This window comes from Anguilla rostrata, chromosome 6 (assembly GCF_018555375.3).
Source record: "Anguilla rostrata isolate EN2019 chromosome 6, ASM1855537v3, whole genome shotgun sequence".
Taxonomy (NCBI): domain Eukaryota; kingdom Metazoa; phylum Chordata; class Actinopteri; order Anguilliformes; family Anguillidae; genus Anguilla; species Anguilla rostrata.
In genome coordinates this window covers 723145-737940 of record NC_057938.1, presented here as the reverse complement: position 1 = coordinate 737940, position 14796 = coordinate 723145, and the positions used below count along the sequence as shown (strand labels likewise).

Sequence of the window (14796 nt, the reverse complement as noted above, 5' to 3'; positions counted from 1 at the left end):
CTTTGAGAAAACAGGAATGCGTGAAGTGTTGTTTGTCCTCGCCCGTCTTTTGCCTCCTTGTAGTCCTACTTCCTTACACTAAACCACGGTGCAGATTTTTCTAGCTTTTGCAACAATCATGAGATCAGTCGTTTGGTGTCATGTCTTTTAAAAATGCGTATATCGATTTTTTTGTCATTTATGTGTGTTAATTTTTTTTTTTTTTTTTGACGTACATTAAAGGTTATCGCCCAGCCCGGTGTAAATGTCTTCTCAACAATAAATGCACTTGGTTCAAAACCAAGTGCATTTATTACGACTAAACAGACTAAACCACAATCCATGTTGGTAAATAGATATAGTAAGCTGTTAATAGGATGTTCTTACTTCTCCCGAGAATTCCACTTTTTAAGGATACAAGGTTTTTGCAGGACACCTAGAAAAACAGTACACAATGTCTGTGCAATTTACAATGCAACCCCCCTGTGGCCGCGAGCTCCCGCCGTGGCACCTTTTTCAACGCTTTCTAACACTTCTTCCCTTAAACTGAAAGAAAGTGCAGAGGAAAGCACGGTTTGGCGTACGGGGTGGGCAGTGCACACTTCCTAATGGGAGCATTCTGATTCTGGGGTCGGCGCCAATCCCGATATGCAAAGCAAGCCCAGTCTCGCCCTCGAGCCCTCGACGTAGTGAAGGATCTGACAGCGGTCGCCGAAGAATGTCTCCATCCGGGAATACTAGGTCTCGCGCTGCGCCAGTTTTTTTTTTGTGCGGTTTTTAAAACTACTGCAGATATACTAGGTTTATAGTTAAAATCGCCCCGAGGTGACGAGTCAGTAGCAGAATGAAAGCCCTTCTGTCTAAAAGCATCACTCCGATTCAAATGAAAGTATCGATGTTACTGCGTGGTGGTATGGGAGATCAAGGAACGGTACCTATGCCACGTACGATCAAATCCTTACTTTGAAAATACCCCACTCGTCGCATTATATTAAACTGGCTTTCGCTTAAAGACAAGCTAGCTACCCAATAATTTGTTTTCGTAATTATCGGATATTTGTTCATGTTAGGACGAAAAGCCATAACCTCTCACCAACTAGATAGTATGCCAAATTTTATATCATTTAGATGACGAGAGGTTTTTTGTTTTGTGGTTTTTCTGCCACGTGCCGTGGACGTCAGCTGACAGATAGTTTAGCCGCAAATACAAAGAGATTCTCACAATATTTACTTCTGGCGTGTTAATTTCGGAATCCACTGGACCGACTTAAATTTCCGTTTCAGAGAATCAATATTTGCATAACTTTAATATTTCACAAATTAGAACGACTTCGTAATGTGTAGGCTAAACATGCCCCCTCCACCCACGCGCCCACCTGCCGATGATGTTTGTTTCGCCCTCACTGGCTGACATAACTCCTTAAGACTTGCAGTCGCACTTCACAGCGTGGGTGAGAGCTCTAGTCATGTCATCTGTGTGAATAAGCTGTCCCTCATCTTTCATCAGGTGATTTACAGACAAAAATTTTTTTGCTACAAGACTAGAACAGAGGTAAGAAAACCAAATTTCTGATTGAAAGACCTGAGGTCTATATGAATGCTTTTGCGGTTATTAGTACTGGATAACGCGCAGTTATTAGTTTCGGACAACGCGCAGTTATTAGTTTTGGATAACGCACAGTTATTAGTTTCGGACAACGCGCAGTTATTAGTTTTGGATAACGCACAGTTATTAGTTTCGGATAACGCACAGTTATTAGTTTTGGATAACGCACAGTTATTAGTTTCGGATAACGCACAGTTATTAGTTTCGGATAACGCACAGCTATTAATTTTGGATAACGCGCAGCTATTAGTTTCGGATAACGCACAGTTATTAGTTTTGGATAACGCAAGTTATTAGTTTTGGTATTGAATAACGCACAGTTAATAGTACTGGATAACTCAGTATTGGATAACTCACAGGTCTGTGAGCTGTGTGCAGAGTAATTGGTAGCCTGTGATGATATATACTATAAGTAGCAGATTTCAGAGCTTCTGTTATTTAGAATGAAGATAGTGGAGATGTGTGGTAATGATATTGTTTTTGATATGTTTTTAAGCAGCGCTCAAATTAGGTTTACGCCAGGCGTATTTATCTGACTGTGCTAATTTGAAGGGCAGTATCTCGTAAATATTTGCAAGCTCATTTGAACCTGATATGTGGTATCAAAAATATATCTGAACAATAATAGGAAAATTACAATAAATATGAATAAAAAAGGTAGTTTGGTGTCATCAGTAGCTGTGCTATTCTCAGTTGGTCTTGCACTCGTTTTGATGAAGTTTGGAGTTGTTTGTGAGAAAGCAGGGGAGGTTGGTAAGTGCAGACAGGTTTTTAAAAATGTCAACTCTTATCTGTATTGCTCCTCTCTGTTCCAGTCTACCTGTGACACACTGAAATATTTCTGACCAGTTGGTCTACATGCCGCACGAGTTAAAAAGTACAATGTATGTGTTTTTTTTAATATAACATGATTTTACACACACTGTGCATTTGGAATAGAGTGGTTTCTGTAATCTTGCACGCGAGTATTGCTAGCCCTGAATGGTAATGTTTCATTGTTTTGGGGTTGTACTGTATGGTTTGTTATTTATTTATTTTTGTTGGGTTTTATCTGAGATGGATGTACTGTACGGTTTTTTTTTGGGGGGGGGGGGGGGGTTGGCTCTGAAATGGATGTACTATACGATTTGTTTGTTTTTTGGGTTCGCTCTGAGATGGATGTAGGCTACTGTACTGTGGCAGAGTCAGAGATGGAATGTTCCAGAGAGCTGGAGAATGAAGCCAAACCAGTGTGTGGTGCGGGAATGACAGGAATGAGAGATCTTACTCAGTAGCGTTATATCTCCACCGCAAATCGATTCTATAACAGCCGCAAATTCCCTGACTACAGACACAGAGCAATGGGGACGCAATGCACATTGCTGAAATTCTGAACAAGGGACTCTCAAACATTAAGTTTTTTCATAATGATAGTTCAGGAACAGAGGACCGGAGCAGAAGGAGATTTTATGAGAGTTTTGTGGGGAAGGGCAGGATGAGGCTCTGCAGGAGAGAGCTCCAGGATGCAGGGAGCTGAACTTAGCAACGGCGGCTCTGTCCATCAAACTCAGACTCATAACATGGCCACTTTGACAGGAGTATGGGTCTGACTGGAGCCCGGTTCTGACTGTCAGCGATGGCCGGGCTGATCCCGCCCAGATGGACCGGGCCGGCCCGGAACCAGGACAGAACCGCTCTCCCGGGCAGAAGCGACAGGGGGCTGGACTCAGAGGAAGTGGAGCACTTCCGGAGGAAACTCAAGTACTTCTTCATGAACCCCTGTGACAAGTTCCGGGCGCGAGGGCGGAAACCATGGAAACTGTGCCTGCAGATCCTGAAGATCTGCCTCATCACCGCACAGGTGAGATCTGCCTCATCACTACACAGGTGAGCTCTGCCTCATCACTGCACAGGTGAGCTCTGACTCATCACTACACAGGTGAGCTTTGCCTCATCACCGCACAGGTGAGATCTGCCTCATCACTACACAGGTGAGCTCTGCCTCATCACTGCACAGGTGAGCTCTGACTCATCACTACACAGGTGAGCTCTGCCTCATCACTGCACAGGTGAGCTCTGCCTCATCACCGCACAGGTGAGCTTTGCCTCATCACTGCACAGGTGAGCTCTGCCTCATCACTGCACAGGTGAGCTCTGCCTCATCACTGCACAGGTGAGCTCTGCCTCATCAAAAAGAAAAATAGCAGACATTAGGAAGTATTTTCGCACACAGTGGGGCGTCGCTGTGTGGAATACCTGGCCAGGTCATGTGCTGGAGGCAGGGACAGCAGTCAGAGCACTAGGTACAATTTAGCCGTAAGAAAATGACAAGTACTGTTGGGCTGAATGGCCTGGTCTCCTCATTGTGTTGTGCTATGTTAATGTTAATCAGTGCTGAATCTGTTTGCTGGGCTGCTGATTAGAATCAGACTTGTGAATATCCATTTCACCATTTCAGAACAATCACAGATCATATCATATGGGAATTTTCATTTTCCTGTTTATGAATTTGGAAAAAGAAATTGCCTAACTTTATCCTCTGGCTTAGTGAACTCTTAAAATGTGAGAGAAAAAGTGATTGCACAGGGTCTTTAAGGAAACAACCTGTCAAATTTAAGGACACATGTTCTCCCCAAGGACATTATTTCATTTCATTCAGTATTTTAGTTATTAATAGGCTCTGAAGGGGAGGAAGTGGCCATAATTGAATGCATTTCTGGTTCCAGCTGGTGTCTTTTGGGCTCAGTAATCAGATGATGGTGACTTTCAAAGAGGAGAACCTGATGGCTTTCAGACACCTCTTTCTGAAAGGATACGCTGATCGCAGGATGGACACATATGCTGTCTATAGCAGGAGTGAGGTGTACGACCACATTGACTACATCATCCGGCAGGTAGGAAGTAGAACACCCTCATAAGGAGCTGGCTGCGCTGCTGTGCTGCTCTTCCTGTTACAGCAGTGAGCGTCGGCGTGAGGACTGCGGTCCTGCTTTCGCCTTGTTATTTCTGTTTCCTGTGCTTGGGATATGTTATCGGCTCATGAGTCTCTGGTCTTAGTCTCCGGAGCCACATATTCTGCTGGGCTGAAACCTGCACTGAGGGACAGCCATTGGAAAAAAGAAACATTTTTTTGAAGATATCTTCAATGCGCTGCATTTTGACATCCAAGATGTTTGCTTTAATTATGTCAACAACAAAAAAAATTACTTAGACTTTTTTTCTGCCGATGTCTCAGGAGGGTATGATGTTATGTTGCTAGAGTTACAGAAGTTTCTACTCATCTTTTATTTAGATTTAATTCATTGCATTTATATCACTACTTTCTGCAATACAATAGAGGAAATTAAAGTAGTTGAGGCTGCTTCTGTGTGTATTGTGCTCAGATCTTATTTGAAATGGTGGCTGTGTGTGTATTGTGCTCAGTACATGAACCTGGGGAATCTCACGGCTGGTAACCATGCCTATGAGAAGAGTGGGGGTGTGGCTACACCCCTGTCGCTATGCCAACAACACTACCGCAACAGCACTATCTCCCCTGCCAGTGAGTCCTTCCACATCGACCCCCACGTCGAAACAGGTAGAGCCAGCCATCCACCTGCACCTACCCCCTCTCAGCACTAACACCCTTCCAAACTACACTCTCTCAGCACTAACACCCTGCCAAACTACCCCCTCTCAGCACTGACACCCTGCCAAACTACATGTATAAGGGCTGTGTGTGTTCATTCTGATAGAGAACATGCATGTATAAGGGTTATGTGTGTTCTGATAGAGTACATGCATGTATAAGGGCTGTGTGTGTTCATTCTGATAGAGTACATGCATGTATAAGGGTTGTGTGTGTTCATTCTGATAGAGTACATGCATGTATAAGGGTTTTGTGTGTTCTGATAGAGTACATGCATGTATAAGGGCTGTGTGTGTTCATTCTGATAGAGTACATGCATGTATAAGGGTTTTGTGTGTTCATTCTGATAGAGTACATGCATGTATAAGGGTTTTGTGTGTTCTGATAGAGTACATGCATGTATAAGGGTTTTGTGTGTTCATTCTGATAGAGTGCATGCATGTATAAGGGCTGTGTGTGTTCATTCTGATAGAGTGCATGGATATTTACCCAGTCCAGCCTCTGACAAACACTCTGAAGGCAAGACAGCAGCTCAACTTCACTCTGGATTTTAAGAGGTGCTTTTTTTCCCTGTCGATATCCACCTATCATTTAGACCTACCGCTCTGCATTGATCAAAGAATCTCTTCAAGAACTTTCTCACATTCTGTAAATTTTCTTTTGCACTTTCCTTTCTCCTGTTTGTATTACACACTTTTTCACGCCTGGGTGTCTCTCGTCAGGCTGGTCTGTGTGAATGTTTACATCAAGCTGAAGGCCATAAACCTGCAGACAGTGAGACACCAGGAGCTGCCCGACTGCTACGTGTTCTCTATCACTGTGAGTCCATTTTATATCAGGGCCATTAGTAAAGATCGCTTAACAGAGTTGTGAAACTAACTGCATTATTTATTTATCTGTTTCCCTCTCTTCCTATCTCTCTCCCACTTCCCTTCTTTTCCTCTCTCTTTGACTTATGTTCTTCCTCTCTTCCTTCCCCCCCCCATGTTCAGATCAGCTTCGGTAACAAAGCCCACAGTGGTCAGCTGAGCGTCACATTGGCTAACGACGTGGGAATTAACGAGTGCTCGGACTGGAGCGTGTCTGGAGGGCGTGAGTGCTCACGCCTGACCTCTCTCTGACCTCTCTCTGACCTCTCTCAGTTCTGGTTCTGATTCAGCTGCCCTGGTCTGGCATACGAGCATGCGTTCTGGATGGGCACTATGATATCATTGCTCATACAGCGTTTCCTAATTTTGCTCTTTATTTTCTCCTGTTTTGTGATTTGAAAATAAATGTTTCTCATGAGAGGACAGCTCGTGCCTGGCCTTGACGATTCTGCCTTGCAGCGACATGTAACTCAATAGTTATGTTTTAATGTTTCGACATCTTTCTCAAAGCAGACCTATATTAAATCTTCAGGTTTACAGTCCCGTTGTTCAGCACTGAGTAGTTCGATGTCTTATGAATGTCTCAGAAGTGTGATGTTACAGATTTTGCGCTAACGTGCTAACGTGCGCGGTTCCTCTCCAGCGGGTAAGAACATCCATGAGCTGCTGCTGTTGGACGGGCTCGTCATCCTGGCGTGTGTGGCCTCGCTGGCGCTGTGCGCCAGGTCCGTCAGCAGCGGGATTAAGCTGCAGTCTGTGAGTGACGCTAACGCTAGGGTCTCAGTCATGACCGAGCTGTGAGTTAGCGGAATAGTCTCAGTCATGACTCTGCTGTGAGTTAGCGGAATAGTCTCAGTCATGACTCTACTGTGAGTTAGCGGTGTAGTCTGAGTAATGACCGAGCTGTGAGTTAGCAGTATGGTCTTAGTAATGACTGTGCTGTGAGTTAGCAGTATGGTCTGAGTAATGACTGTGCTGTGAGTTAGCAGTATGGTCTGAGTAATGACTGTGCTGTGAGTTAGTGGTATAGTCTGAAGTCATGTCTACATACTATGATGTTACTACTGACATTTTGAAATGTTATATGTGTTATGTTTACTTGTCTATGAACATGTACACGTGATATGCATCTCTTTCTTTGTTTCATTCCAATTTGCCTTTTTGTCATTCAGGAATATGCTGTGTTTTTCCAAACTCTGCATGGCAAAAAGGTGTCCTGGTCAGACAGGATGGAGTTTGTGAATGGCTGGTACATCCTCATCATCCTCAGCGACTCCTTAACCATCGCTGGCTCTATTCTCAAAATGGAGATCCAGACCAAGGTCAGGTTAAAGGCACTGCACACCAACTGCCACCAGTCCTGAGAACACTGCCTTATTGCCAATGTTACATTCACCTGAAATGGATGAATTTAACCATTAAAATGTCACCATTGCTTTTATTCCAGAATCTGACTAATTACGACATCTGCAGCCTCTTCCTGGGAACGGCGACAATGCTGGTGTGGGTCGGCCTTCTCCGCTATCTGGGGTTTTTCCAGAAATACAATGTGAGAAAATTTCTCTAAGATTGGACGACCTCATATACAGAATAAGACGTGTGAGCTCTGAGCTGAAGAAAGGTCCCGCTCATTCCCGCAGATTCTCATCCTCACCATGAGGGCGGCCTTCCCTCACGTGGTCCAGTTCTGCTGCTGTGCTACCATCATCTACCTGGGCTACTGTTTCTGCGGGTGGATTGTTCTGGGACCTCACCACAAGAAAGTGAGTCTCCTCTGGTCTCTCTTACCACAAGAAAGTGAGTGTCCTGCTGGCCTCTCTTACCACAAGAAAGTGGGTGTCCTGCTGGTCTCTCTTAGCACAAGAAAGTGAGCCTCCTGCTGGTCTCTCTCTGCACTGGATAGTGAGTGTCACGCTTGTCTTTCTCAGCACAGGATAGTGAGTCTCATGTTGGTATCTCTCTGCACAGGATAGTGAGTGTCATGTTGGTCTCTCTCTGCACAGGATAGTGAGTGTCATGTTGGTCTCTCTCTGCACAGGATAGTGAGTGTCATGTTGGTCTCTCTGCACAGGATAGTGAGTGTCATGTTGGTCTCTCTCTGCACAGGATAGTGAGTGTCATGTTGGTCTCTCTCTGCACAGGATAGTGAGTGTCATGTTGGTCTCTCTACACAGGATAGTGAGTGTCATGTTGGTCTCTCTGCACAGGATAGTGAGTGTCATGTTGGTCTCTCTGCACAGGATAGTGAGTGTCATGTTGGTCTCTCTCTGCACAGGATAGTGAGTGTCATGTTGGTCTCTCTCTGCACAGGATAGTGAGTGTCATGTTGGTCTCTCTGCATAGGATAGTGAGTGTCATGTATATGTATTTTATGTAGAGTGTGCAGTAGTGTGTTTGTGTGTTTCCTCTCCAGTTCCAGACGCTGAACACGGTGTCGGAGTGCCTGTTCTCCCTCATTAACGGGGACGACATTTTCCACACCTTCAGGCAGCTGCGGCAGAAGGGCTGGCTGGTGTGGCTCTTCAGCAGGGTGTACCTGTACTCCTTCACCTCACTCTTCATCTACATGGTCATCAGCCTCTTCATCGCCCTTTTCACAGACACATACGAGACCATTAAGGTGTGTGTGTGTGTGTGTGTGTGTGTGTGTGTGTGTGTGTGTGTGTGAGTGTGTGTGTATGTGTGTGTGTAGGTGAATGTGTGTGAGTGTGTGTGTGTGTGTGTATGTGTGTGTAGGTGAATGTGTGTGTGTGTGTGTGTGAGTGTGTGTGTGTGAGTGTGTGTGTAGGTGAATGTGTGTGAGTGTGTGTGTGTGTGTATGTGTGTGTGTGTGAGTGTGTGTGTGTGTGTGTGAGCGCCTGTGTGTGTGTGTGTGAGTGTGTGTGTGTTTGTGTGTGTGTGTGTGAGTGTGTGAGTGTGTGTTTGTGAGCACCTGTGTGTGTGTGTGTGAGTGTGTGTGTGTTTGGTAGGTGTGGGTTGAGTGAGTGGTTTTAGAGCACTGGTTGATGGTGCCTCACTCGATGTGTATCCAGCAGCAGCAGCAGTGGTTCACAGTCAAACTGCAGGGCCTTATAGCAGATGAGACCCCAGCTCCAGCAGGTACAAGGCCACGCCCGACCCAGACAGGTACAAGGCCAAGCCCGACCCAGACAGGTACAAGGCCACGCCCGACCCGACAGGTCAGCAGTCCTCTCATGGTTCCTGCTGGCTCTGTGAGTTTCATGCTGTGGTTCTATGCGTCTGGTGCTGGTTCTGTGTCACTGGTACTGTGGTGCTGGTTCTATGGAAATATTTCATGTTTTTTTAAGTTATTCAAGGGTATAATTCAATTATAAAATATTTAAATTATTATTTCAGAAAATTGAAAATCATTTTTTCAAAGCTCAGGAAGTGAAATATTTAAAGTAAGCAGGTTTAGTAATTGTGTTTGAGATGTTTCACTGCCACAGCTGTGCACATTTCACATGGGAAAAGCGTTCCTGAAAGATGTGTGGTGTTTATGAGTATTTATTTTGACTGTGCTCTCCACAGCGCTGATGAAAAAGGTGTGGGGTGCTAGAAGAGGATTGAAAGAAGCCCCACTGCCTGTGACCGAGCGGGGCTAATGACACATTCGCACAAGCGACACACTCACATGTCCAGCTCCATCCAGCTCCGTCCAGCTCCATCCAGCTCCATCCAGCTCCATCCAGCTCCGTCCAGCTCCGTCCAGCTCCGTCCAGCTCCGTCCAGCTCCGTCCAGCTCCATCCAGCTCCATCCAGCTCCATCCAGCTCCGTCCAGCTCCATCCAGCTCCATCCAGCTCCATCCAGCAAATTCAGAAGCTCTTTAAAAAAGGAAAAAAAAAAAAAACTTACATATTACATATAAAGATGCATAATGTATTTAATAAAATATGGAAAAACTTAAGACTTTGTGGATGTCAAAATTAAGAATAAATCTTTAATTAATCGTGTCGCATAGGATAAATGCATCTGGTAAATAAAATGTAATGAAATGTAACCTTTAGTTTGGTGCTTGGAACCAGTCCTGTTGTCCTTCCATATACTTTTATAAATAATGTATATTATTATTATTATTATTATTATTATTATAATATCAGAAACGGCTATTTGTTTTACTATTGTGGCCTATACCCTAACTGTACAGTGTTTTGGGTATTGGAACAGGAAGGAAAGAAGGACTATCGCGTGTTTCAGACCTCTGTTTATGTAGACAACAGCAGATTAGAAACTGAATGTTCATCCTACTGTCACAGCACCACCAAGTGTCTGATCTGCGGCGCGTGGGTGGGCTCGGGCTCTTCCCAACATCTTGGCGCTTCACAACACAATCTTGAGCTGTATACGTGCTGTGATTGGTCGGAGTAACGTGAGCGTTTGCGAAAAGATGTCTTAAAATATGATTGGCTGGACTAGACTCAGTGAAAAAAAAACCTATCTGTGGATTTATTTGCAAATCGTGCGGCGAGGATTGTCTGAAAAATCCGCAAATAAATGAAAGCGTCTGGCGACGCACAAATGTGAACCCGTTGTATTTATTTGTGGATCGGCTACATTTATTCGTGGATCAGTTACATTTGTTTGTAGATCACCAGCGTTTATTTATGGATCCGCTACATTTATATGTAGAACAGTCACATTTATTTATTTTTGAGCCAATAATACGCCCATATGCGAATTAGACGACTTCGTCAGAGGAGACAGGCGATGTCGGCATGACGCATGCGCACCAGTGACCTGCGCGAGCGTTGGGAAACCGGAAGCTTTGTAATCTGGTCAACTGGTCGTTTGTCTTTATCGTTTGTCACATTTAAGCGGTCAACGAAGACCTACGTCGAAATGTCTAGCTCATCAAACCTCGTTGTCATGAAGAAAATGGTCCAGCAGCTACGTTTCGAAGCGAGTATCAACAGAGTTAAGGTATGGGGCACGCCAGCTAAATTTCAACTAGTTAGCTACGTTAACGTTAGCTTGGGCGTGGAGACCAAACCAACCGCAAGAATGTCCATATATCCTGTGTGAGCCGCCCTTTACTTGAATGTGGTTCAGTAGCCAACTGTGTTCTTTTGTTTCGGTAAAGTTTGAGTCCAGCAGCTAAGTGGAGCTGGAACGGCTAACTTTTTCCTAGCTGTAGCCTCATGTATGTTGTTGGTTTTTCGGGAGCCAGATTAGCTTGCTAGCCAACGAGTGGATAACCATTAGCCGTCTTACAAAGTTAGCCTAGGGAAACACCAATATTGTATCGGCGATATAACGTTTAGCTTTGAGTTTTGCAGGCTAGACAACTATCTACAGTTAACAATTTATTTTTAACTTTACTGCTCAAGTGCGATGCCTTTGTTAAATCATGTTAGGTTAGCCATCTTGCTAGGTGAGCGGATAAATGTGGTAACTAGATCTACATTGTTGTCTGTTTAGATAGTCTAAAGCGCCTCCCAAATTAATGTAACCTCTGGTAGTAAGTGATGACTATTTTGTTTTCTGCTCAGCTAGCTAACTTTACCAGAATTATGGCAGCATTTTTCTGGATGTAATTGCGGTGTAGCCTTCGCTGAAACTGATATATGGGTTATTTGTTGTCTGAAACGGTAATGTAGAATGTTGTTGGTGGTTAGCGGCTTTACGGCTGCCAGGCTTATTTAAATACGGGAGACGGCATTTCTCGATGAAGAGCCAAAAGCCATGACGTTGGTTGGTAAGGTAAAGCAACTTGACCAAACCTCTCCTTATTTTGTTACACGAAAATAGAACAGCGTATATTGGGGGATTCTACACAGAATTAAGCATTTATAATCGTAAAAAAAATGTATATTTCCTGTAGAACATGCGTTGCGTCAGTGAAAAGTCACCTAATGCTGAAAATGTGACGCTAATATCTAATTGGTTCTGAAGTACAGAAAGAAATGCGTTACATTTTTACATCCGTGGTCTTGGCTCGCTGTAGTACAGTATGGTATTTTAGGAACGGAGGGAAAACTACAAACTGGCTTCTTGGAACGAGCTGCTCATTAAGGAAGTGTGGACACTCCGTTATGACTCAACTTTCCATCTTTTTCTCATTGTGTTTTTGTAACGATCTGAGGTAAATGGAAATTAGCCGATTTTTCAATCCCACGAATCTGCGTAAAATCAGTGGTGTAAAACCTGAAAACAAAGCTATCACCAGCATCCTGCGGTATACCCTTAATAAATACTGCTGTGGGAAGCGGTGTGTTTGGAGTGTGAGGTTGAGTTTGAGTGGCACACCCTTAAATTCTGATAGTACTACATATTCAGTTAATTAGTTTTCAGTCTGCTGCAGCTTTTGTACACATTTTCATTTGATGCTGGCTGTATTTGTCTTGCTGTGTTTTACTCCATGTAAAAAAGGGTTACTGGCGGTTTTTACAAATACTGTGTAAATTTGTGCATTTCAGCTTATTTCCATTTGTTTCTCTTGCCAAAGTTAAGTCCTGAACTTATTAACAGTGCAGTTTTACAGCTAAACTGAATCCCTTTTTGTTGCTATTCTTTGTTTTGGGAATGTAGGAATTCAAAGCATAGGTGAAGTACATGCGCAGGTAATATGGTCAGGTAATGTGCAGGCGCAGATAATGTTTGTGTGTGTTAGTGCTGGTTAGCATTGGTTCTAATGCAGTCAGCATCATTATATACAGAAGGGTGACAAGTTAAAGGAAAAACCAACGGAAAGCGTCTTGGCGAGGTGTTGGGTCACCACGAGCTGCCAGAACAGCTTCAATGTGCTTTGGCATAGATTCTATCCCTGGGACTCTACTGGAGGGATGGAACATCGTTCTTCCAAAAGATACCACCTCATTTGAGGTTTTGATGATTGTGGTGGAGAGCGCTGTCTAACACGTTGGTCCAAAATCTCCCATAGGTGTTCTCTCTGCAGGAGTCTCAGATGTGTAATGTTGTGTTTTTGGCACCCCCTGCAGGTTTCTCAGGCAGCTGCAGACCTGCAGCAGTTCTGCCTCCAGAATGCAGGGCAGGACCCCCTGCTGACAGGCGTTTCCTCCAGCACCAACCCCTTCCGACCACAGCGGGTCTGCGCCTTCCTGTGACCTGTCCTGTCCAGCCTACGGTAAGCTCCAACCCGCTCTGTCCCCTACCCCCGTGAGCTCTGGAGCTCCAACCCGCTCTGTCCCCTACCCCCGTGAGCTCTGGAGCTCCAACCCGCTCTGTCCCCTACCCGCGTGAGCTCTGGAGCTCCAACCCGCTCTGTCCCCTACCCCCGTGAGCTCTGGAGCTCCAACCCACTCTGTCCCCTACCCCCGTGAGCTCTGGAGCTCCAACCCGCTCTGTCCCCTACCCGCGTGCGCTCTGGAGCTCCAACCCGCTCTGTCCCCTACCCGCGTGCGCTCTGGCCTGTTAGCTGGGGTATTGTGGGAAACGGCGTGTTCACTAATCTAGGTTGTGTAAGTCGCCCTGGATATGAGCGTCTGCTAAATGCCTGTAATGTAATGTATCTGCATTTTACTGATGGTTTCTGGTACATTCCAGGGTCCCTTACAGAGAGAGGGCCTGAGCAGCTTTCCCAGAGGAACATGGTGCTCACTCAGGTTATTGAGATGAAAAGAATGACACGTTTCCTGGATCAGGCCAGCTAGGTGAAGCACACATTTACAGTTTGTGTGTGCAATCTGGTGCCGTCGGCATCACTCTCCATCCCTCCAATGAAAATCCTCCCTGCTCTTAACTTCCTGCTCCCATTGGCTGATGACCCATAGCTTCTGTGTTCTGATCACAAGCTCCTCCTATGATAGCCAGGCTGTTGAACGTGTCCTCGCCCACTTAACCCGACTGGCCCAATAAGGGCCAAGGGGGCCGAAGGTGCGAGTGGAGCGCGGCCGGAGCCAGGAAGTGGCCGTGGAAGGGGCAGGAAATGGCGGCGGTGTGGGTAGCTTGGCTGTGGAGCCACAGCGAATGAGCACCTGGACAGGTGAGATCAGGACTCAGTGTGTCTCCCTCTCATTCTGCAGGAGTGCGCGTCGCCGGGGGCGACACTGGACGCGGCGGGGCGCCTGGATGCTTCCGGAAGAAACGGACACAACATGAGCCACAGTTTGCTTTACCTCAGAACTGCCCTTAACTGCTCCTAACTGCCCCTTTCACACCCCGCTGGTAAATCTCTAATGACTCCATACAGTGTGACCCCCTGTCCCTATAGGAACCACTGGTGTACCTGTGAAGAGCCATGGCTTGTGTGTGTGTGCGTGCGTGTGTGTGTGTGTTGAGGGGTACACTGTTAGAATAAACACATTTATTGTGCCTTTTTTTACGAACTCTGAACTGTCAGCTCTCAATACTTTTATAGAGTGGAATAAAAAGCCTTTTGCAGTCTTTATATGCCTGAGTTTCATTCACTAGCGCACTGGAGAGGTCTGGCAGGGTCAAAGCGTTTCATCACCACAAAACCCATTTACTGCTTATGAGGGAGAAGGAGTGTAAATGCAGTTAGCAGTTAAAAAGGGGGAAGAGTGAGTCAGGGTGGAATTGTCTCTTTTTTTAAAAGGCATGGGGGCAGCCCAACATGGCCAACAGTCACATGACACTTGAGCTGATGTGGTTTCTACCCACAGAAAGGAAAGGGTATGGATGAGACACACAGCACCCAGGCACAGCTGGAGAAATATCCGGAACCTTTATTTACAAATGTCAGTCTTGAGCTGGGTCCTGAAAGCCCACATTCTGAGCCCCGGGTGGGCCTGGGGCCGGACGGCCCATTCGCAC

General features: G+C 45.4%; 2 protein-coding genes across 2 annotated transcripts; both read left to right on the top strand.

Annotated features, from left to right (window-relative positions):
• Positions 1 to 306: 306 nt before the first annotated feature.
• On the top strand, positions 307 to 8981 carry LOC135258113 (mucolipin-3-like). The gene is made up of 12 exons (XM_064341367.1): positions 307 to 1531; positions 3161 to 3425; positions 4291 to 4458; positions 4988 to 5141; positions 5665 to 5749; positions 5915 to 6011; positions 6185 to 6284; positions 6705 to 6817; positions 7234 to 7383; positions 7509 to 7610; positions 7702 to 7824; positions 8475 to 8981. Exons 2-12 carry the CDS (start codon positions 3201 to 3203, stop codon positions 8727 to 8729), a joined length of 1572 nt encoding a protein of 523 aa, XP_064197437.1. The 5' UTR covers positions 307 to 1531; positions 3161 to 3200; the 3' UTR covers positions 8730 to 8981.
• Positions 8982 to 10779: 1798 nt separating this feature from the next.
• On the top strand, positions 10780 to 14408 carry LOC135258112 (guanine nucleotide-binding protein G(I)/G(S)/G(O) subunit gamma-5-like). Its single transcript, XM_064341366.1, has 3 exons — positions 10780 to 10983; positions 13002 to 13147; positions 14046 to 14408. Exons 1-2 carry the CDS (start codon positions 10786 to 10788, stop codon positions 13125 to 13127), a joined length of 324 nt encoding a protein of 107 aa, XP_064197436.1. The 5' UTR covers positions 10780 to 10785; the 3' UTR covers positions 13128 to 13147; positions 14046 to 14408.
• Positions 14409 to 14796: the final 388 nt, after the last annotated feature.

Coding starts and splice junctions, on each gene's coding strand:
- LOC135258113 (XM_064341367.1), top strand. CDS start 3,201: ATGGCCGGGCTGATCCCGCCCAGATGGACCGGGCCGGCCCGGAACCAG. Junction 7,384..7,508: donor AAATGGAGATCCAGACCAAG/GTCAGGTTAAAG, acceptor CTTTTATTCCAG/AATCTGACTAATTACGACAT. Junction 7,825..8,474: donor TGGGACCTCACCACAAGAAA/GTGAGTCTCCTC, acceptor TTTCCTCTCCAG/TTCCAGACGCTGAACACGGT.
- LOC135258112 (XM_064341366.1), top strand. CDS start 10,786: ATGCGCACCAGTGACCTGCGCGAGCGTTGGGAAACCGGAAGCTTTGTA. Junction 10,984..13,001: donor CGAGTATCAACAGAGTTAAG/GTATGGGGCACG, acceptor CACCCCCTGCAG/GTTTCTCAGGCAGCTGCAGA.